General features: G+C 41.9%; 1 protein-coding gene across 10 annotated transcripts in view; it reads left to right on the forward strand.

Moving 5' to 3' along the window:
• The first annotated feature begins 654 nt into the window (after positions 1-654).
• Positions 655-23,971, forward strand: part of tnk2b (tyrosine kinase, non-receptor, 2b) — a 34,127-nt gene continuing 10,810 nt past the window's right edge. Inside the window, exons 1-4 of one of the 10 annotated variants that reach the window (XM_029131560.3) lie at positions 655-856; positions 12,965-13,139; positions 22,658-22,835; positions 23,076-23,146. In XM_029131560.3, coding sequence (XP_028987393.1) covers positions 13,056-13,139; positions 22,658-22,835; positions 23,076-23,146 — 333 coding nt within the window. In that variant the 5' untranslated portion in view covers positions 655-856; positions 12,965-13,055. Of the gene's footprint in view, positions 857-7,340; positions 8,108-11,261; positions 13,140-16,455; positions 17,367-22,657; positions 22,836-23,075; positions 23,147-23,971 lie in introns of those variants that run through there. The other 9 variants (XM_029131564.3, XM_055503774.1, XM_041068125.2 and 6 more) reach the window with 9 other exon arrangements.

Here is a 23,971-nt window from a genome sequence, read left to right on the forward strand (position 1 = left end):
CTTGTAAGTGCATGGTAGTTACAGCAAACACTGCTGTGGCTGTTTTGTTTATTAACATTATTAATAAAAGTAATTACTTTTAAAGATGATCTATTACATGTATCCTAGTTGGAAATGAGAAGCGTTGATACATTTAGTCGTTTTGTGGCATGGATGTGGCATAGCGTGTGTTTGGTACATGTTTAAATACGTCATACAAACCAAACATCTTATATTGTGATATTGTAAATTTGTGGTATGTTCCTTTTAGAGTGGGCAGACATCATCAAAGAGCAACAGAGATCAGGATAAATAGAAGACATCTCACTATGCTACAGATTTATAAGCTATCATGAGGCATGAGGGAGAATTTAGATGCCACTAACATAAGTGAGAGATAAAAAAAATAAATAAAACGTTTAGGACGTGAGGATGTTGGAAACTATTATATGTATCAATGAAAAATGCCACAAAATCATAAAATAATCTTATTTCATACTATATTAAGATCAGGTGAAGATGAAGAAAAATACATAAATAGCCACAATATTGCGTACTCTGTTTTTAGTAATTAGTAAAAAAATTGTAAAAGCTCAATATTATTATTGTAAGATTAAGCTTTTTTGTTTTTATATTCAACTGGAGTGAGACATCTTCATACAAACAGACGATCTTCGTGGCGTACAAAGACAGCGAGGACTTGCCAGGAGCTTGAATATCTGTCCACGCCGTTGTGCAGATGCGCCCCCTGAACACACGCTGCACTTTCCCACACTCGGACCTTCCCCGACGTGTAGAATGTCAGCAGCCGTGAACGAGTAGCGGGGGTTTCCTGGAGCGTCAGAACAGAGCGAGTGACAGGAGCTGAGAGCGACAGGTAGGCTCTTAAACGTCCATTAGCCGCTTGGAGCCATTTCAGGCTGCGTAGCTGTCAGGTTGAGGTGAATAAGTCGCTTTGCGCGTGGTGACGCGTGGCTCGTGGCGGGAAGGAGCCACCAGGTGAGAGCTGCTGTCACCGGAATATTGTGAAAAACAGCTGCACTGCGTTGCACAACTACAGCCACAGATGGAGCTATGTTAACTTTTAAAGTGTACTTTTAAAGTACAACTCAAGTGGAGTAAGTTTTCTGTAACAGACTCAAACAGGCTGTTTGTCGAAGCCATTTTAACGTCATGCGTGATTGGTTCAGTTCTGCTCCGTTGTCCAAAATATATTGCTACATTATTAGTATAAATGATGTAGAAACAGTTAATTGAATTACTTTGTTCTCAAGAGTAAATATGTGACTCTTGGGTTTGAACCTCAGGACTTGGGGACAGGACTGTAGTAATTACTGATGTTTTGAAAATATTATGGCTACACAATATTATGAAAGGTTTATCTAAAGGTCAGAAACCTGAGGATGATTCACAGCTGCCACCCAGTTCTCATCTCATCATCTTTCTCATTCCATCTTTCACTCACACCAGATGCACATAGTGTCGCACATTTAACCTGATGTTAATAAGAAACCTGTGAATTTGCATCTGTACAGCAAATCTAACCTCTGGCCTTAATTAACCCCACACAGCACACACTCACTTCTTCATCCTCAAAGACGTTCCAGCAGGCAGTGTGAATTGCCAGCAGCTGTCAACATTCAAGTGGAAACTTCTGATCCACAACTCTTTGCTCTGTCACACCAAAGTCATTATCTGCAGATCTGTACGCAACATTGCTTTTATGAGTGGCACTATGTAACACACTGTTGTTTTTGTTTTCATTTGTACCCATAACTATAATGGTTGTTGTTGCTTGACTATAAACGCAGCTCTGTCATCTGACAGGGTGATATTTGGGCCAATCCTGCACAAGAACTGACTACTGGGTGGGTTATGTTGGCATTTCTTTTCCATTATGTAGGTTTGTGTTTTGATTCATGTGATGCTGTAAATGTCCAACACAATCACAATCTACTAATTTATTCAATTACATCAAATCCCAGACAAAAGATGAACATACCCTACACTGTCGGACCACTAGCGGAAAACTAAACTATTTCCAGCAAATTTGTTCAGATTTATGTCCTAACTAAAGATCTCATCATTCATAATGTATTTTATGTCCACAATGCCTGTTTCACATCAAGCCTCTTGATAAGGAGTAATTCATTATTAGAAATATTACTTTACTTTACTACATTTTTTTTATTATTGTTATATTTAAAAGATATGCAATTGGGCTGTTTTCATACAAAAGCAAAAGCAACATCAAATTAAGAGTGAGTGAGTTCATACTTTATTCCAGATCCTTTTTTCTGAGTCTAATGATAATTATTTTCATTCACGCTTGTTCCCCCTGTTAGTATGACACAGGATTAGACTCTACTGGATTTACTGTCTTGTCTAATAGTGAGAGCTTACAGGGTTTCATGCTGAATTCTCTTGTATCGAATGTTCAATCAAGCACATCCTTATTGGACAAAATATAGCTGCCCTAACATTCACGTCATCATCAAAAGATGCTCTAAAAGAAGTTTGATTCTGAAAAAATCTATCTATTATTCCTCTGTGTAATATTAAAAGTAAAAGAGTGGACTGTAATACAAGGACCTTTGTCAGTTTCCTGTAAACTGAAAGTGATTGAACTCAAAACCCTATTTGTTTGAGTGGTTCCGTGTTGACTTCATCAGTTGTGGGAGGCTGCATGAATGAAAGAATTTCTGTGTTGGCAGTGAAGTGCATGAATCAGCAGTGACTGCAGTAAAAATACAGTAGATGTGGAGGCCCTGTTGAGTCGGACACATCCAAGTGCAGCACAGTACAGGCGTGCATGCTGGTTTAGAAAACAGCTGAGACATCTTGGATTGGTCAATACTAACAGACAGGTTCTCAATTTGGACTGTGGGCACAGAGTTTATGTTGAAAGCTCATGCTGGCATTTTCATAAACGCTGCTCTTCTGTTGCCGCTGGTGGCCACTGTGGTCGAGACCCAGTTGGGCTGAGGGCCGTCTTGTTCGGTTAGCGTGGTTTCTTGGCTTGGTGTGTGCCTGCTGTATTTTTGGCCTTTCTAAGAGGGTGTTTGCGTTTCCTTCTATGTGTCAGGGTGGGGACGACACTCATCAATCACCTTCTCCCCACTGTTCTTGCCGATGACAGCGTTGCATAACAAACATGTAAAATGTATTGGGAGAACGGTGATGTCGCTCTCTGCCATGTGACAGACAAGTAAAACATTTATCGTCTGCAAGTAATGGATGCATAGCAGGTGCTGATTAATGATTGACATGCCTGGGGAGTTCTGACACTGCCAGACTGGTGTGTTTGTTTACTGTTCACTCCTCTGAGCTTGGTTGTCATTGTTGTGTGCTGGCGCTTCAGTTATGCACATAGTCTGTTGCCTGTCAGACAAAGGAGTCATTCTGAAATACATGCTGGGAGGAAGAACAGTGTGGCATTTCTCCTTGCTTTGAGCTTCCCCTCTGACACTGAAGGCTCCAGTCGGCTCCTTTACTAGGTGGTGGGTGGACCGTGTCCTTATGTGTCTCTACTGATTGTACTGTTCATATTTATATTGCCCTCGCCGGCACACAGCCTCACAGGCATTGCTGACTCGGCCCCAGACCTGGCTTGGAACAACATCAAGTCAGTTCCTATCAAGAACTGGAAGCTGATGTGGTAGTGGCCCACTGTAGGTTATGAACTTAGTGGAATATGGGAAAGATATTTTTTAAAGTATTTCAATTGGGTGCTGGGGATTTGTGTCAAAATGTGTCTCTTCCATGTTGTATTTGCTCTGCATCATGCAATGTCTGTAGTTTAATTTTTCAGGTGTCTTCGATCTTCGTTGTGCACATTCCTCATCTGTGGTTAACTAAGTGTAGGTGTTTGCCAGCACTGGTCACAAGTGAGTCATTCATGGCTGCTGAAACTTGGCTCCTGCCTTACCTCACTGACTTGAAGGAGATAAGAGATTATACAAAGACTTGTGGATGTTAAAACATCTGACATACTGTGGGCTATTTCTGATTATTTACATGAAATACACATAGTTTGTTTCAAACTGCAATGTGATCATAATGTTTTTTTTAGACTATTCCTGCAACACACTCCTGAGTTTGTGCTTTCCAATGGATAGAGATGAAACCATGTAAGCGTGTGCCAAGCTTGCATAGCATTGGGTTTGGGAATGGGCAAGAACCACACACTGGTGGACTGGGGGGCCTTGTCTGCATGTGGCTAACCTCCTATCACTAACCTGAGAGGAACATCTCTCTGAAAGTAAATCCGGGTTTCTATATTGCTGGTAAGACCGTTGAGTTCTTATTTAATTTTAACTGCCTTGTTTTCCAGAGACCATGTCCTTTGCATGTTTTTGCTGTAGTGTGAGTCAGAGGAGAGAGTTTATGTCTGAGAATTATTTACTTTTTAAGAGCACCGAGGATGATGTAATGTTGAGTGTGAGTTAAAGTAATTGCACTGTAGAAAACAAAACAAAGGTTTTAGTGATCTTCATGATACAAGCACATAAAAAAACATAACATGGATGTTGCTGACCACTGTTTTATCAGATTTGTGTACACAAGAGAACCATTTTTTCACTGCCTGTAAATATGAGTTTTTGGCTGATGAGGTGGTGAAGGGGAAGTGAGTTTTAGTAGAAACACCTCTGTTCTCCGGGCATAAACAAACCCACAGGCAGGATGCTGGCCAGCCAGACACTCCAGAGCAGGTGTCTGCAAACCTCAGAGAAATAATAATGATAAATATATGTCAAACGAAGTGGAGGAAAATTGGTAGGAACGCTGTGAGTGGTGGCTTTGTGAGGGTGGGTGCACTCGTTGGCACTCTGAATGCTGCTGGTGTACTCATCGGGCAGATGGTCAGTATTTAGTTCCGTAAATTGATTTAGAATTGGACCCATGCTGAGGACAGGATGAGTCCGTCATGTACAAGATGCTTTCATCATTCACACAAGGTTCATTATATGTGAATCAACATAAAAGGAAAATAAATAATAAACTAAGGCATTGACAGAGTGTACATTAGAATCATTAGAATGGAAGGAGAGAGACAATGTGAGGGTGACGGGGAAACAGAGAGAGAAAGCTCCCAGAATAGCAGCCGCAGTCAGTGTGCTTTTTGTGGAGAGTGCCTCTGAATGCTTGGTGGGCCTCAGGGGCTCAGACTGACAGAGGAGAACTTAGAGGAAAGGGTGCCTCTGGGAGTCACAGCCTGTGTGTGTGTGTGGGGGGGGGGCAGTGTTATTTTAACCCTGAACCTGTCTGTCGCCATACCCCCAACCTCCGTGATTTGCTTACTCATCAGTGCCGTCCACAAGCTTTCTTAATCTTAGCCTTCCCTTCACTTTTTGGCTGTTGTTTATCTTTGTAATCCTTTCCCATTTTGTTTCTCTGTAAAGGTAGATGGGTATCGCTTTACCACCACCCATGGACTCGTGTCAGTACATCTTGAGGTGTATTTGACCCGTGTTCAGGTTTCCTGATTAGCTGGCCCTGTAATAGATCACCCAGTAACTCTGGCAACTTGCAGCAACGAGGACTAAAGTTTCACCATAGTTTTAAAACTGTCTTTGTTGTACTGTCATTACTCACTGAGGAACAATAGTGTTGTTTTTTTTTCCTCTGGTCCATTTGTTTTAGTCTCTCCAGTGTGTCTCAGCAGTCTGCTCATCTCTTACTCACTTTGCATAGAGGGGACCAGAATAGCACCATAGGTTCATTGGCAGGAGTAGGATGAGACTAGAACAGGGCTCCTAATGCCATTGGTCATGCAGTTTTTTCTGACCATGAAAAGTTTTAGTCAGAAATAAATAATCTGTACAAACCAAACACAGTTCTGCACGTGATTGCTGGTGAGGGTGGCTTGCGTTTCTCCCTGAGAGCTGCGAATGTTTATTAACGAGGACCTATTACAGTTTAATCTGTCATGTTTATTTATAGTACTGTATAGTCTTTACATAGATATTCTGCAAGTTTTTTTTGTCTTGATACACTTATGATTAACACAATATCAACATAAATGGTCTATGTTGGGCTGATCTGTTTAGCTGCCTAATTAATATGTTTGTAGAGGTTTATGGCCTTCTCCCTGCTTCAGGCCGCCCCCATGTGGTTAGATAGAGAACGGTCAAAATCTGTTTCGCACAAATGTACACTCACTTACCGGTACTTGTGATCATATTATGTGCGGCTTCATAAAGGTGTTGAATCAGCTGTGGTGCGTTACACAGGCCTAAATCCACACTGAATGTTCTTGGAATTAACAATCCACTCAACTCTCATGCATGACCATAAATGTTACAACGGAAAGCGCAGTGTACTGTACGAGACTTGCCTTTATTTCAGGCAGTGTTGGCATGTGAGCTGAGGTTGTGAATGAGTTGGTATGTCTGGTGTCACTTCAATGTCACCACACTCCTTGGTGTGATGTATGGCCAGGCATCCAGATGGCAGAGCTTTAGTTTCTGATCATTTGCATACAGTAGCTCATCACCTGTGACCTTTTGTGCACATGCAGATTAAGTTAAGTGTGTGTGTGTGTGTGTGTGTGTGTGTGTGTGTGTGTGTGTGTGTGTGTGTGTGTGTGTGTGTGTGTGTGAAACCAAAAAACATATTTTCCTACCAAAGTGAGGTTTTTGACAAAGTGAGGACATTTTGGTCGGTCCTCACTTCTTTGAAGGCCTGTTTGAGGGTTTGTGATTTTAGAGCTGAGGTGAGAATTGAGTTTTGGTTCGGATTACAGAAAGTGTTAGACGTCTGCCTTTAGTTGTGGTGATTAGGGTTAGGGTAAGAGGCTAGGGAAGACATTATGTCAACGGAGGTCCTCACTTTGATGTAAGTACAACAGTGTGTGTGTGTGTGTGTGTGTGTGTGTGTGTGTGTGTGTGTGTGTGTGTGTGTGTGTGTGTGTGTGTCTGTCAGGATTTGTGGGGCGTGAGTCTCACCCTCTGATTCAGCCGAAGTGGAAATCTTTCCGGGAAAGGTGTGATGAGAGAGGATTTGTTGAGGATAATGTTTTATCCTGACAAGTCAATGACATATTAAATGTTCAACAATAAATGGAAGATATTCAGTTCCAACTAAGCGCAATGTCAGGAACGAGCCATACTTCAGCAACGCACTTTTATTAGGAAAGGAATGTTTCAAGGCTGGACACGGTCGTCTTTACCTCTGTGACACTGTACTTGGTGCCAATGTGGTAGTAGGGCAGTCTGACGTTTACGTGCCTACCCCCCGTACTAGGACCGTACAATTACATTTAAAGGAGTTAAGTAAGTAAGTAAATTAAGTTAATAAATAAGTTCTTTTCACTATGTGCCAATCTGAGACTAGATAGGTAGTCCGAGAAGAAAATAGGAGTGGTCAAATACTGTACTGTAACTAATTGCTGACCACTGCACCAAATATTGGGGACACTCCCTCGTTTACTGTATATGTTACGGGAGAATATGGCTAATACTTGGTGAGTATGAAAATGCTTGTGTACTCTAAAGTTTTATAATCCTTTATTTAAAATATTTTTGAGAATTAAAAAATGTAGACCCTACAAAAAACAGCAAATTAACATTTTAGTGTCATGAAGCTTATTTAAATAATTGGTATAACTAAAAGTGACAAAGTTACATCAGTTGTTTATAGTGTATTTAGACTGGACATGACCCAGTATGTGGTGAGGATTTGAAGAGAAAATAGATTTACTGATTTAGGTTTTACTAGAGAGGTTTTAGTTCACACATGATTGTTGAAATTGAAGTTGAAGAAATGCAGACATGTTGCTGTAGCATTTCTTCAACGTCCACACCCTAACCACAGGCACATCAGCTTCCTCACTGGCCACTGACTCATTTACTAAGTAAACAGCTTCAGAGGAGCTGACCTCAGCTAAACGGCAGGGCCATCTGTCAGTCTTCACTTCTCGTGTCGTAGAGTATCATCTGTATCTATCATCTCATTGCTGTTTCTCAGCCTTATTGGGGTAAAGTCATCACTTCAGTCAACATACTGTACTGTAAGTGATCTCTGACCTTACAGGGTGGGTGGGTGCTGCTACTATTGCTATCTGTTGGCTGCTGTGGGTCCACATTGATACTGTAAGAGGATTCAGGTGGAGCTCCAGCAAACCCAGGTCTGTAAAAAGTAAATATTTTAGTTCATTTAATTTTCTTTGATCCCTTACTGGGGTATTCAGATAAAACATTTATTGATATATTGCAATTTTATCCTATTCAAATATTTCAAAGGTAATAACTTCCACAGGTTCATCATGCACTCACACACCTCCCCTACTGCAGTACAGTCTAGTTACTGCTCTGATTTTATTTCCACCCTATGAGCCTCGTGTTAAATAAGACCATGGGGGTTTCATCTAGCTTCTGTTTAAAAGCTTACCGTTTCCCTCAGGCTCTCCAGTTTACCCACCTTAAGAGGCTGGAGGGACCCAGGAGTCACAGTCCTTTTGGTCTTTAAGGGCTCTTAAAGGGAGTGTTTTTAAAACTCTGTAATGTTTGGGCTGGGAACACTGTGCTCATACACCCATAGCCTGTCTGTTTTGCATCTGCTTGCTTTTCATCACAGGAACAGAGAAAGGCGGTTACTCGTTTTAACAGGCTCAGTTTTTACACTACCCTGACACAAGATGGCTGACGGGGGTGAAAGGTCGCATCCCCAGAGCTGGATTATTAAAGTAGTTTTCCAGGTTTCTGGAACAGGCAATGAGGCTGCAAGTGATGTATATGCTTAATAATCAAACTCTGCGCAGTCAAAAAAAAGACCCAAAATGCTGAATGGAGAGCTACCTATTGAAATATTGATCAGTAAAGTACAATAACAGTAGAACAGAATTGTAGAAAACAATGACTACACCGTTACTTTTAAACTCAAATTTACACACTTTTTAGTTGCAAGAGTGCCTGTAGTGTCAGGAAAGACAATGACACAGATGAAATCAGTGATCCTGCATTGTTAATTAGTGGGAGAGCTGAACAGCTCTCACACTATTGATATCTTCGCTCTTTATTAGTGGGAGAGCTGAACAGCTCTCACACTATTGATATCTTCGCTCTTTATTAGTGGGAGAGCTGAACAGCTCTCACACTATTGATATCTTCGCTCTTTATCACAGTGAATGCTGCAAAGCATTCACTGTATTGTTTTTCTAAGCTTTATTATTATTATTATTATTATTATTTATACTAATGATATCTTCGCTCTTTATTTTTCTTCTTGTGAAAGAGTGAGCCTGATTTTCCCGCCTTTCGTCTCCATGGCGACGGCGCAGCTGCAAATTTCACTGACAGGTCAAACTCCTGATGCTCAGTGTAGACAGCAATTCCATGCTTATTACTGATCACTCAACTACACTATTGGATTGTGTAGTAATTAAGCACACACTTCCTCTAAATCCTTTCAAAATAAAAGCACCAAGCCAAATAATTATCTTTAATAGCAATATTTCTGCTTTTAGATGGGTAATTATGACTATTTAAAGATAGATTAACAGGTTAGTAATTACCCACACATGCTTCCTCTGCATCCTTTTAAAATAACAGCACCAATGCCAATTATTAGGTTTAACTGCACTGTTTTTGCCTTTGAATGGGTAATTATGACTATTTAAAGACTAATTGACAGTTACGCTATTACCCCCACACATTTCTTCTAAATCCTTTCAAAATAAAAGCACCAATTACAATTTATTACCTTTAATGGCAAGATTGATTAGAAAGTTTGTGGTTCTGAATACTTACCAATCGTTAATGAGACTACTTTAGAGTTCAGTAAATAGCCACTCAAACTTATTAGGGTGCTTTTATTCTGAAAGGGCTAAATCTGAATCTTTTGCTTTAATAGGGCTATTCTTGCTATTGAATGATAAATTATGACTATCTAACGACTATTTTATAGTTTAGTAATTGCCCACACACAACCTCTAAATCCTTTCAAAATAAAAGCACCAATGTAATTCATTACCTTAAATGGCAAGATTTTTGTTTCTGACTGGTAAATTTCTACTACTTATTAAACTATTACACAGTTAGGTAATGCTTTACAAATACTTTCTTCAAATCAAAAAGATAGTCAGCTCATTTATGATTGTCAACAATGCACCTTGGTCAACATCTTTTTACCTTGGTCAACTTTTGAATCATTGTCATCTCTTTAATATTGTCATAGTATGACCTTGATCATCTTTTTAATCATCATCTTTTTAATCGCCACTTTTTGTCATCGTTTTAATCTTTGTCATCGTTTTCTCGTTTTCATCGTTTTGCCGTAGTCAACTTTTGGACGTAGTCAACTTTTTGACGTCAGCAGCTTAATCAGCGTTTGTCATCGTTGCGGCTGCAGATCAGCTCTCCCACGTAATTTCTCGAGAAATTACTTTTTCTAGTTAGTATTTAAGATTGTGACTGTAATTGTTACTGTAGCGTGTCCTTTTACTTTAACTGCTGTACTGTCTGAAGACAAATGTACAGATGATCCACATTGAACATTCTGTTTAATCCTCTCCAGGCGAATGAAGCTGTCATACAGGCTGTAATGTAGCGTGGCAACTTCACGGTGGTGATGCAGAGAGCTACGATGACCCAACATGACTCAGCAGCCCAGCCCTGCTCCATTTATCATGGCCTCATTGGGCAACATGTCTGTGCTGTCTTGTACTAGTAATGGTACTTACTGCTTTGCTTTTCTTCATTTCAGTTCCCTGTGGTGGGTTGTGCAGTAGTGTCCCCGTTCACTCTTTAAAGCACTCCATATCTTTAAAATTGCCATGAAATTCAAATTTGTTGTGTTAATGTTGTTGAAAAGAGGTTTGTTCTTAAGACAATATAATGGATATACTGTAATAAAATATAATGGAATGGATGGATTGGAGGTTGCACAGTAAATTAAGGTGTGTGTGTGTGTGTGTGTGTGTGTGTGTGTGTGTGTGTGTGTGTGTGTGTGTGTGTGTGTGTGTGTGTGTGTGTGTGTGTGTGAAACCAAAAAACATATTTTCCTACCAAAGTGAGGTTTTTGACAAAGTGAGGACATTTTGGTCGGTCCTCACTTCTTTGAAGGCCTGTTTGAGGGTTTGTGATTTTAGGGCTGAGGTTAGAATTGAGTTTTGGTTCGGATTAGAGAAAGTGTTAGACGTCTGCCTTTAGTTGTGGTGATTAGGGTTAGGGTAAGAGGCTAGGGAAGACATTATGTCAACGGAGGTCCTCACTTTGATGTAAGTACAAGAGTGTGTGTGTGTGTGTGTGTGTGTGTGTGTGTGTGTGTGTGTGTGTGTGTGTGTGTGTGTGTGTCTACAGAGGATTTGTGGGGCGTGACTGTGTGTGTGTGGTCTGCATGCATGAAAATTTTTTAGTGGAAATATTTATTGATGCGTGAGGTGAGTGTGTGTACGTACATGTTGTGTATCGGCAGTGTAACGTTGCGTGCTGTTAACATGTGTGGCAGCCAGCCTGCAGAGGAGCAGATTTAACAACAGAGCAGAGGCAGAGGACTGAGTGCAAAATATGTTGTGTGGTGGGCTGTGAAAAGCTGGCCTGGACAGCACTTGAAAAATGGAATGGACTCAGTCAGGCAGAGCGAGCAGAAAGAGGTGGTGGGGATCAGGCAGAAAGACACAAGCAAGATCAGCTGGGAGGGGAAGGTAAAGGTGTCTTTACGTGGCTTTAGTGTGCCCCGCTACAGTCACAGTAAAAATCCGAGCTTGAAGTGGTGTCATGCTCACAGACACGTGTGCATTGTTTCCTTATTCTATTTTCTTCATGATCCAGATGTCTGCTCATCAAGAATACAGATGGCATGGATGCCTTGCCTGCCTTGCCACACACACACACACACACACACACACACACACACACGCACACGCACACACAGCAGCATGGTCATGTTTTTCCCTCCCTCTGAGGGAAGATTAACTCTCCTCATTAGGGCTCCCCTGCCTCTCGTCCTTGTCTCATCCCCCCCCCTCCCTTCTTTGTCAGCATGCCCCATCATCATTGGCTGCTTCTAGCTGGACCACCACTGACTGGATAGCTGTGACTACAGGCCACAGGAGAGCAGGGGGGAGGTGGGATGGGTTTATGTTGCCACGGTAATAGGAGGCAACCGCTCACCAAATCATTAAGTCGGCGCTGAAATGGAAAAAAAATCTAGTGTAGCGGTGTGCAAAGAGTGTTTGAGGGTAAGGGATTGAGAGAAGGAGAGGGAAAATAATAACGGCGAGGGATTAGGCATCAACTGAGCAATCAGGAAGTCCATTTAGGACAAAGCGGCATTAAAAATCCTGCCAGACTTTAGCTGTGATCGCCAGAGTGGAGCTGCCAGTCCGATTGAACAGCTGCTAAAAAGCCGGCAGAGAAAACCAACACAAAGGAAGGATGACCACTGAAAGCCATCTCCTGGATAATGTGGAAATTTGACTTCTGGCTGGAGTAAAGCCTTGGCTACTGAAATAGAAACAGAGACGGCATCGCTGGATGCGTAGCGTAAGCATCAGCACTAAAGCGAGGAGGACGGGAACAGAGATGAGCATGGGGAGGGGGCACTGAGGGGAGAATCATTATCTCGCTGTAGCATGCCACTACAGAAATAGAGCCTCCTGGTTTGTCACCTCCCGTGCCACACCTTGGCTGCATCATTCCAGCACTGCACCACCTCCACCAAGGAACTATAGGAATGACATGCTTGTTTCATGGACAGTTCTGATCAAGTTCATCTGGAGTGACCCGATTCAACGCTTGCTGGGGAATTAAGCCAACTAAAAAGGACAAACGAACAAAATTTTATGACTCCAGAGCTCTGTGAACACTGAAGATGCAGATTTGACTGTCCTGCAATTCAAAACAATAAAAAGCAGACTCAACCTGAGTAAAGATGAAGGTGCAGGTGTCCCTCCACCACAGTTGCTGTAGCTGAGTGATCAGAAACTCAACTTACTGTAATGTCACTGACATGCAGAACACTGCCTTTGCCTTCCTCACCACAGCACAGACCTAGCAAAAGAGTGTCAGCTAGTTACTGACTGGAGCCGTGGCTATTTGAAGACTTGAGGACAAGACCGTGTGCATTGGAGTCCTATGATGGGTGAGACGGCAGAATACCAGAGGCTGCAGGAGACATCGGAGCCAGACTACCAAAGCCTAACGTGTGACGAAGATAAGGTAGATTTCACAAGTCACTCAACTGAACTGTACCATAGTGTGCTAATTAACTATGTCACCAGCCAAACTACTGTAACCAGTACAGTAAGTGTTATTCCTACTGTAACTTTTTTTAAATCTAAAAAAGAATTGACATTGTTGTTCAATAATCAGTCACACAATGCTGACTCTCTTCCATGCTAATGAGCTCCTCCACCATCACATGCTCCACTCACAGTTCGGACAGTTCCCTTCAGCCACACCGGAGCCGCAAACCCACATTTTTTTGAAGGTGCTGGAGGGTGACACCGTATTCCCTTGCACTTTTTCTGCCCACTTTTCCCTCCGCCTATGTACATTTGCACAGTGTTTCCAGGTATTTATCAGTAGGTGAAGCAGGGATGGTTAAAACACTGTCAGGGCTGTGTTGTAAGATATGCCCTGTGCCGATGCAGCCTCCGCTTGTCTGTCAGCTCTGATCAACAGACATTGTGAGAACCTTAATGTTTTCTCTATTGTATTCCCAAAACATATTACTTATGTGATGATGTTTATTTGATGATCCCCTTGCGCAAAGCATTAAGCGTGTTAATGACATTTGACCGACATTTACCACCAGCCCCCTGCTTTCACGTCTTTAGCCAGCTTTAGAGGATAAATGTGGAACAGGCTTAGGATGGGTATGCTGTATTTCCAGGCACTGCAAATATTAAGCCAGGATACCAAAACAAGCTTTGTTGACAAAAAGTGATGCAGGCGTTATGTCCCAAGTTGGCCTGACGTCAGCTTGTTTTATTGCCACAGTTCGCTTCCATGTTGTGGAACGTGAAGGGAGTTAGGGACGACTTAAAAGCCAGACTTTGGCACAGGGTTGCTATCTGTGAGATCATGAATGACGCTTTTGGGTCTGTCTGTGCATGCAGGCATGCGTGCGTGCGTGCGTGCGTGCGTGCGTGCGTGCGTGCGTGCGTGCGTGCGTGCGTGCGTGTGTGTGCGCTTGCAGAGTTCTAAGGAGGATTAATCATGCTTGCTCTACTACTACTTCACCCGTCATCAAACCGCAGAGTGATGTTTTGCCACCAAACAGTTGTGACTTATTTTAGTAATGCCCTGGCACTGTGTTCACCTGCATCCACTAAGCTTCCTTAATTCCCAACACTGTACGTCAGCGTGAAACCAGCAGACGTGAGCTCAGGCCTCTACATGCCTGAGTCTCATAAGATTACTGTATTAAACTGTGTTTGTGTACTCATATACTGTAAACACAATCTACTCTGTCAGACGTTTAATTTGTGCTTTACACTATTGGCTGTACAGTATCTCCTTTTTCCAGTTGTACAACCAGTCATACTATTTGTTAGTGTTTGTGACCACAAGAGATCGAGAAAAGAATGACAGAAATGATAATAGGAGCCAGTAATTGGGCCTGATTGGGGAGTGACATGTTCACAAAGCGCTCCAGACATCACTGATATGCTGGGTAATACAAAAGCCTAATTTATGAAAACAGAATATATTTTGGCAAATGCAAAAAATACTTACACAAACAATACACAAACCCCTGCATCATCTACACATGAATCTGTACATGGTCTGTGAAGATCTCCTACCTGGATGTAACTTGATGATCAGAATCTCTCATCAGACCTCATGGCAGGTTTTGGTGCCACCCGGAGGCATTTCCTTGTACTGTACCTGCAAGCTCAATCACTGAACGTTAATCATATATTAACCTAATTTCCTGGATGAAGCCCAGGTCACTGTGACACATTTGGTTCATTGACTTTAAGCCACCAAATATCAGTGTAGCTCATTATCAATGTCCAGCTTTTACATACTGTACTACTATAAGGAATGTCGTCATCAGTTTAATAGTCATTTGAGTTACATAACTGTTCCCGTGTTTGGGTAAACATCATTTACTGACTACTTGCTTACGCTGTCATAGTAGTGAGGGTGAATTCTCAAAGAATGTTCTCCAACTTGTAGTCCTGTAGGTGGAATTTTTAAGAATTAACTTACACAGATAGTTGTTTCCTGTGGGTGAGTGGGTTCAGACAGGAGAAAGCGGGCCCTTGCTTTTTTTTTTCGTCTTACCTCACCATGCATGTTAGTTGATGTGGAGCCAATTTTACCACGTTATCTTGGTTTGTGAATGTGTCTATGATTTATATTGGTCCAAAGAAATCCAGGAGCTCCTGACAATCAATTTGCATTCCTGAGGTTTGTTTCAGTTCACATACTGTAAGGAATGCAATGTATTAAGTTTAAAACGGGTTAGATTAATCGTTTATATAATGTAAAATAATCATTGTAAATAACTGCAGTATTTTTTGATAATGCCGACAGACTTTATTTACAGGCTCACAAATTATTTTAACACGTCGATGCTTCTCAAAGAATCGACTCTATAATACACTGTCTTTAAATTAGCCTCCAAGTTCTTTATGACAACAACCACCATTTTGTTTTTGTCTGTTTCCTTACCCGCCACGACGCCACCGTCTGTTTCAGCTCCTGCCTGCTTCTAACAGACAGAAAACTTTCTAATTAAATGCAGAAGAGATTGGCATGAATTAAAGGAGTGGGGAAAAAATATAGGGGCCAAGCCACAGGCTGAAAAGATGGAGTAGTAAAGAGCAGAAAGAGTAAAAACCCTAAGGAAACAGAATAGTGTCCGGAAAGACAGGAAGTCCTGTGAAAGTAGGCTTATTGCTTCTAGGGGCATAAGCCGCTTGTAGATGGTTGTTTATAGCCAGCAGAGTGAGACAGATAACATTTTTCTGGGATTCGAAGCAGGAAATAAAAGGTAGCACCAAATAAAGAAGAAAATGGTGTAAATTGGACGGACCCATGGGTGGAAGAGAGGGGAAGCGTCTGTGAGAGGGATAAATGAAGGCTTGATGGAGGAAAGGGGGGCACAAGGGTTATGTAGAGCTGAAAAAAAGAAAAGGGGTGGTTACTGCAGGTGGTGGGGGTAAGTGTGACTAGCGTGTCTGTGTGTGTGTGTGTGTGTGTGTGTGTGTGTGTGTGTGTGTCTGTGTGTGTGTGTGTGTGTGTGTGTGTGTGTGTGTGTGTGTGTGTGTGTGTGTGTGTGTGTGTGTGTTTAGGGGGTTGCATCACAGGAAACATGCGCTCCATCTTGCTGTTGAATGTGACCCTTTGGCCCCGTATCAAATGCTCCTCAGGGCTGAATACCATGAAGCCTCTGTCCTCTGCACCACACTCTGCTCTGCACTGCATGGACCGTCTGATTGCATGCGAGAGGGAGGAGGAGATAGGAAAGGGGGGGTTCGAGGAGACACCAGAGGAGGACGCATAAAGTCAAATGAAAGACACGCAGTATAAACACTGTGCAGCCCACAAGCCGGCTGTAAATAAGCACAGCCAGCTTAACGCATGATTGTTCTCTGAAACCACCCAGACACGGATCTTGTTGCACCCTAAAATGTAACACCAGAGACCATTACTTACTCTGGCACGCGCGTCTCCGCTGCATGCCCGACTGGCCAGCAACTGAATCGGGGAGAAGTCGCTCCTATTTTTAGCCCCACGCCCGATGGAAAGATGGGAAAGCAAACAGACAGTAGCTGCATGTGCAAAGACAGACGGACAGAGAGAGAGAGAGACAGCGAGCGAGCAAGCAGGCGGGAAAGGCGAGGAGGAGTGACTTATCCGTGAAGTTCTGCAACTTGGGATGACTGGCTCATTGCCGTCTGCAGAGCACATATGGCTGGACTTGGCATGGGGCAGAGCTGGGAGGCTCAATTTGCTCTAAACAGCAGCCCCTAATCAGTCCACAGTGTCGTCTTACGTAATATTAAACAGGCTTTTCTTTTGCACGCTACAGTACAACATGAGCGCCTCTTTGCATTTTTGACCGTAAAGCTAGAGAAGGGGCTTAGAGAAGGATTGCCCCATTCCATGCCATGGGATGTTGCAGACTTACACGCAGGATCCTAGGAAGTTTTTCCTTCTCCTCTCAGGATTGGTTTGGAAGTAAGAAATGTGTGCACCTCGTAGCCTTCCCTCATGGACTTTGGACGCCAGACCGGAAAGACTGTGTCTACGTTAAAAGTTTAAAAGGCCAGCTGCCACTTTTGGCCATTTAAACACGTGTGCACTTTTCTCTTACTGTATTTATTGAATTTTTGGCACCTACTCCATCCAAGCCAAGAAATCAGGATGCGACGGTTTGACAAGCTGAAAAACTCATTTTCCTTCCTGGCTCACTTTCACATATATCGAGTAAGTGTGTCTGTCTAGTGTCAACTCTTTGATTATTAGAAAGCTTTAGTGGTTTTCTTTAGATATGTGCGTGCGTGTGTGCGTGCGTGTGTGGTGTCCAGCCATCCTCTGGGAAGGTTGTTGTTATTGCAACAGGATGTTGGAACAGAACAGATCTGATGCAAGACATTTCTTTGGACCGGAGGTGTGTGTGCGTGTGTGTGTGTACACTTTTTTTTTCCTCACTACCATGACGAATGAATTCAAGCCAGAGGCATCTAAATTCCTACGTTCCTCCTCCTGGTCATACTGGTTGTTTTGGCCTTTTTTCTGTTAATGTTAGATTAATGACTTTTATTCAGTCACATTCTATTCCTACAATGTTGCTTTTAAATCGTTGTAACACACAAACAACACAATTTCACTATTTAGAGCCCTGGCACTGGACGAACGACCCAGCCTCATGTCACACCTTATATTTCGAGCATAGCATTTCTCTTGCTGACCTCACATCCCCAAAGTGCTACATCTTGTTTTTCATCCCAATATAGATCCCAAAGACAGTTTTACCATATACATGCCTCTGTTTTATGGGTTTTGTAAATTATCAAGCAAGTTGACAAAGCAACCCGATACATTGAAAGGACGTGAGCACCTTGATTTTGACCCCTCATGCCTCAGATCTCACACCCACGTGGAAGGAAGGCTGACAGGAAGCTAACTCGCATCCTTGGCACCATGCAGTGAAATAACACTTGGCCACTTGACCTGGCTGCCAAAAATCTTTGAGCTGCAACTTTTAGCGAAAAAAGAGGCGAAAAGTCTTGTATAAAGACATGTAATGTGTTATTGGCAAGACACGGCGCCAGTTGTTCAAAAAAACCTAAATGGGAAACTCTCACTGGCCTCAGCTGCAGATCAAATAAACATGCCGCCTGGTAAGAGAGACGCTGGCACAGCTTAGCAGGTAGTGGGCCAGCCAAACAAGACTAACCAATCAGATCGCTGTATCGTCTTTCTCAGGGTAAGGTCAGACATGATGCAGCAAAATGCAAAATATGGAACTTGATTTATATGCTGCATGTTGATCCCAGGTCACTTCCAGAACAAAGCTGATATACATTTTAGCACCTGTGTACTATATATTACTGTTGCTGTAGATGTGTCAGCTGATCCACTTTTATGTGCTTTGCAATGAATAAGTATCCGGATATTGACATCTGGCATAACCATTGGACATAGAGCAATGAAAATTCATGGAAAGTAACTTGACCCGTGACTTTGGCAAAGCATAGTAAATAGATATATTTTTTCTTTGATTGCATAGCTTTATTTTTGCATGTGCGCGAGAGACAGAGATGACTGGCTCTGGACACAATCAGCAATAGGAAGTGACCTTTAACCAAGCCTTTTAAAAATGTTCAATGAAACAGAGGAAGCCGTGATCCCTCTGATACTTTCCTTTGGACCTTGTAACCTTTCCTTAGCAAGCACAGGAAATTCCTCATTCGCAGAGTCCAATTACTACTCAGTGCATTGACCCTTCTCCCTGAGCTTCTACCCTAAAGGCCTTGCTGTCAGTCTGTAGACTTGTGGTTTTATGGGTTCTTCCCCTTTTAATACTACAGTAGGAAGAGTACCATGAGCAGGTTTAATGGGAGATTAAATAATGGATATCTTTGGTCCAAACTCCATTCAAGAACTGTACCTGCAGCACTTACCAAACTCACAACTGGCCTGGTTGTTAAGATTGTGGCTACTTTTTTTATATACTCCAACAATAGAGGATCTGACCAACAACACCAACCCTGCTGTGGAGACTGAGGTTGCTTGGTCTGGGCTTTTTTGCAGTGTATCGCGAGATACTATTGTGCTGTGAGAGATACAGTAGTCAGGTGTGCCGTGGGAGATGATTGTTTTACCAAAAAACAAAACAGAAAGTAGTAGTGGCAGAGAAATCATGTAGCTAGCAAGACCATGTAGACAATGATGGAGAAGTTTATATTGTTATGCACACAGTGAGGCCCTCATAGCCAAAACTTTACCAGCAGACCTAGTTCCTGTGATGGGAGATGTTGTGCGCATGGTAAACTTTAAGACTTGACCTGTTCAAAGTTGCATATTTGCGTCTATATGTGAGTAAATGGGAGCAAAGCATTAAGCCTTGCTGTTTCATACGGAGGTCGGTTGGTTATCACTACGGGCTGGTTCATGTGTATGAACTTAGTGTTTCTGACAAATAAGAGGTCTGATTATGCAAAGATGCTTGCAAGGGTCTGGCATACCTGCCAGGTAGTTTTCATCATCGGACAAAGTTATTTTGACATTGCTCCAATTTTCCATAATAAATCAGATTTAATAATTACTCCTAAACCTAAACATAGTTATAGCTCATTTGAGAGCCTTACTCTGAGCCTTTCTCACCCAGACTCTAAATCTCAGAAGCCAGTTGTGTTTTGTATTGTTTACCGTCCTCCTGCTCCATATTCTGAGTTCTTAACCGAATTTTCTGAATTCTTAGCTGACTTAGTTCTTAGCACAGATAAAGTCATTGTAGTGGGAGACTTTAACATTCATGTAGATGTTGACAGTAACTGTCTCAGCACTGCTTTAAACTCCTTAATAGACACTATTGGTTTTACACAGCAGGTAAATGAACCCACTCATCATTTTAACCATACCCTCGATCTTGTCCTGACATATGGGGTTGAAATTGATAATTTAATAGTTCTTCCCCAAAACCCTCTGTTATCTGACCATTTCTTATTAACTTTTGAATTCAGCATAATTGACCTTACAATAGTTGGAAAGAAATGTTACTATAGCAGATGTTTATCTTACAACACTGTTGCCAGATTCAAGCAGATGATTTCATCATCTTTTGCCTCAATGTCTTGTAGATACACAGAACAGTCACTTAAATCCTTATGGACAGGTTGACTATCTTGTAGATGATGCTGCAGCTTCTCTACGTACAATGTTAGACACAGTGGCTCCTCTGAAAAAGAAGGCAGTGAATCAGAGGAGGTTAGCTCCGTGGTATAACTCAGAGATCCGCAGCCTAAAGCACAGGACCAGACAACTAGAAAGACAGTGGCGTTCCAACAAAATAAATGTAAATGGCATTGCATGGAAGGACAGTCTAATAATATATAAAAAAGCACTTTGTGCTGCTAGAAAAACATATTATTCCTCCCTAATTGAGGAAACTAAAACAACCCCAGGTTTCTTTTCAGCACTGTAGCCAGGCTGACTAAGAGTCATAGCTGTGTTGAGTCTACTATCCCCTTAAATCTCAGCAGCAATGACTTTATGAACTACTTTACTAATAAAATTATCACCATTAGAAAAAACATTCAGCAGCGACTTTTTCCAAATGACAGAAAGCACTGTCTAGATCCATCAACTTTAAATTTACCAAATCCTCTGTCTTACTGAGACAGCTTCTTCCCCATAACTCATATGAGTTAACCTCAATAATCAACTCTTCCAAGTCGTCCACTTGTCTTTTAGATCCAATCCCAACTAGATTACTCAAAGAAGTTCTACCTTTAATCATCTTATCCATATTAAATCAAATCAACCAATCTTTACATTTAGGCTATGTGCCACAGGCTTTTAAGGTGGCTGTGGCCAAACCTCTATTGAAAAAAACAACCCTGGACCCTGGAGAACTAGCCAACTATAGGCCCATTTCAAATGTACCCTTTATTTCCAAGATTCTTGAAAAAATCGTGGCTAAACAATTATCTGACCATCTGAGTGGAATGACCTGTATGAAGATTTTCAGTCAGGATTTAGAAAACATCATAGCACAGAAACAGCTCTGGTTACAGTCACTAATGATCTTCTATTAGCTTCAGACAATGGTCTAGTTTCTGTCCTTGTCCTGTTAGATCTTAGTGCTGCATTTGATATAATTGTTCATAACATTCTATTACAGGCACTAGAACATAGAATCGGGATTAAAGGAACAGCATTGGGATGGTTTAAATCCTATTTGTTGAACAGATTCCAGTTTGTTCATGTTAATGAGAAATTCTCCATGTACAAGGATTAGCTATAGAGTACCACAGGGTTCTGTGGTTGGTCCAATTCTGTTTAGCTTATACATTTCTCCTCTAGGTGAGATTATTAGAGAGCAATCTATTAATTTTCATTGTTATGCAGATGGTACTCAGCTATATATGTCCTTGGAACCAAACGAAACAGATCAACTAGTCAAAATTCAGGGTTGTTTAAAGGACATCAAATCCTGGATGTCCCAAAACTTACTTCAACTAAATTCAGATAAAACTGAATTTTTTATTGTTGGGCCTAAAAATCTGAGAGAGACACTATTGAGTCAAATAGCCACCCTGGATGGCATCACATTAGCTTCAGATTATACTGTGAGGAACCTTGGTGTCATCTTTGACCAGGATCTCTCTTTTACATCATACTTTACATTAAACAAATCTCCAGAACTGCCTACTTTCATCTTAGAAATATAGCTAAAATCAGAAGCATCCTCTCTCAGAGAGATGCAGAGAAACTGATCTATGTATTTGTTACCTCTAGGCTGGACTACTGTAACTGCTTACTCATAGGATGTCCTAACAGCTCCTTAAAAAACCTACAGCTTATTCAAAATGCTGCAGCCAGAGTTCTCTCTCTCTCTCTCTTTTCCCCCACTCTGTGCTGACCTACAGGTATCATTAGACTCAAAGTTTGGTGTCTGTGATGGGCAGCTGTGGATCAAAGCATCCTGCCTGTATCCAGTCCCTGGTCAAACCGTCCTGCCTGTGCTCTGTTGTTGCTTGTTGTTGTTGCTGTGCTTCTCTCTCTCTCTCTCCCCTCACCCCAACCGGTCGAGGCAGATGGCCGCCCACATCAAGCCTGGTTCTGCTGGAGGTTTCGACCTTGTTAGAGAGGGAGTTTTTCCTCCCCACTGTTGCTGTCAAATTAAATGCTTGCTGTACTGTATGTGGGATTTGTTGGGTTTAGTTGTGTGAGGTCTTAAACCTTACTTTGTAAAGTGCCTTGAGATAACTTTGTTGTGATTTGGTGCTATATAAATAAAATTGAATTGAATTGAATTGAAAACTGACATCCATCATGCATAACCCTTCAACCCCCTGCATTGCACTGTGGAGGATCTGAGCAGCTCATTTAGCAGAGTACTGTTACACCCCTAGTCCCTACAGCCTTGAGATTATACAATACATGATATGCAATGTGTGTTAAATAAGTTATGTTTTCTTTAGTTAACTTTCAGGTAAATATGAAACGTTGACTGGTTTTAATTAGGCTTCCTGAATGGTGTGTTGCAGAAGCTGGGCAGTAGCATGCAGAGTGAGGAAGGCACAGAATGGCTTCTCGAGCTGCTGATGGAGGTGCAGCTGCAGCAGTACTTTCTGAGGATACGCGACGACCTCAACGTCACCCGACTCTCTCACTTTGACTATGTGAAGAATGAAGACCTGGAGAAAATCGGCATGGGGCGACCTGGTGAGATTCGTGCCTTTGCTTGATATCTGTTTACCCGCTGACTTTATAATGTTTTGGTTGAATTGAAAAAAAAAATCTTTGACCAAAATTAAACAAATCTTGGTGGTGGTCTTGCTGCATGAGTAGCCAAAGGAAGAAGTAACTAAAGTCTAGAATCTCATTGTCTACCAGTTCTTCCTTTCTGTCTTATTCTATGTGTTTCTAAATGTTGTTTTTACACTTTTATTTTTTTTAAAAAAGGCCAGCGACGTCTGTGGGAAGCAGTAAAAAGAAGGAAAGCTATGTGCAAGCGCAAGTCATGGATGAGCAAGGTAACAGGCGCTGCACTGCACACACAAAGGACTACTTTATAATGGTCCATGCTATGCTAAATCACCACAGCAGCGTCTTGACATATTTCCTCATACTGGCGATGTATGTGATGGTTGCAATGATCCTTGTGGATGCGCCAGCTGCTTCTGGCTTTAATGAACCAATTTGTTCAATTTATTCTGCTTCTGGCACAGAATGCACAGTTTATATCTGGGTAATATAATATAGTATGAAGGAATTGGACACACCGACACACACTCACTCAAATGAAGTCACAAGAGTTGTTGACATACAGGTTTGCGGAAATGCTGTCACATGAAGCGTGAAGGGACAGAAGCATGTGTGACTGTCACTAATTCAGTTTCCTAAATCTAATTGTCTTGTACATCAATCGGCATGAACTCTCTAACCTGTGGATGTCAGTGCTGCCCAGTGAATGCTGGCTGCACATGCCGGTCCTGCTCTGCCTCATTCGGTATCCTATGAATGCCGAGTGTCCTATTTGAAACCCGCTTACCACACAGCAGCGACAGGGAGATGGTGTTTTTAAAAAGTCTTTAGCATTATGTCATGTCTAGTCTGGCGTGAATGTGAAACCACACACCACTTCCTACTGTTTATATCTGGGCAGTTAAATGTGTGTGGCACTGGAGGTTTGGTGACACCTCCTTCACACCAATATTACTGTGTCTGGATCCTGACCTTTATCATCCAATAATGAATTGTATTTAGTCAGTTCATTGGACACACACATTATTCATCATAATATTAGGTTATTAGTGTTAGATTGTGGAAATACTGTTGTGTTGTTGGCACCTTGAGGC

The sequence above is a fragment of the Betta splendens genome, chromosome 17 (genome assembly GCF_900634795.4).
Source record: "Betta splendens chromosome 17, fBetSpl5.4, whole genome shotgun sequence".
NCBI lineage: Eukaryota > Metazoa > Chordata > Actinopteri > Anabantiformes > Osphronemidae > Betta > Betta splendens.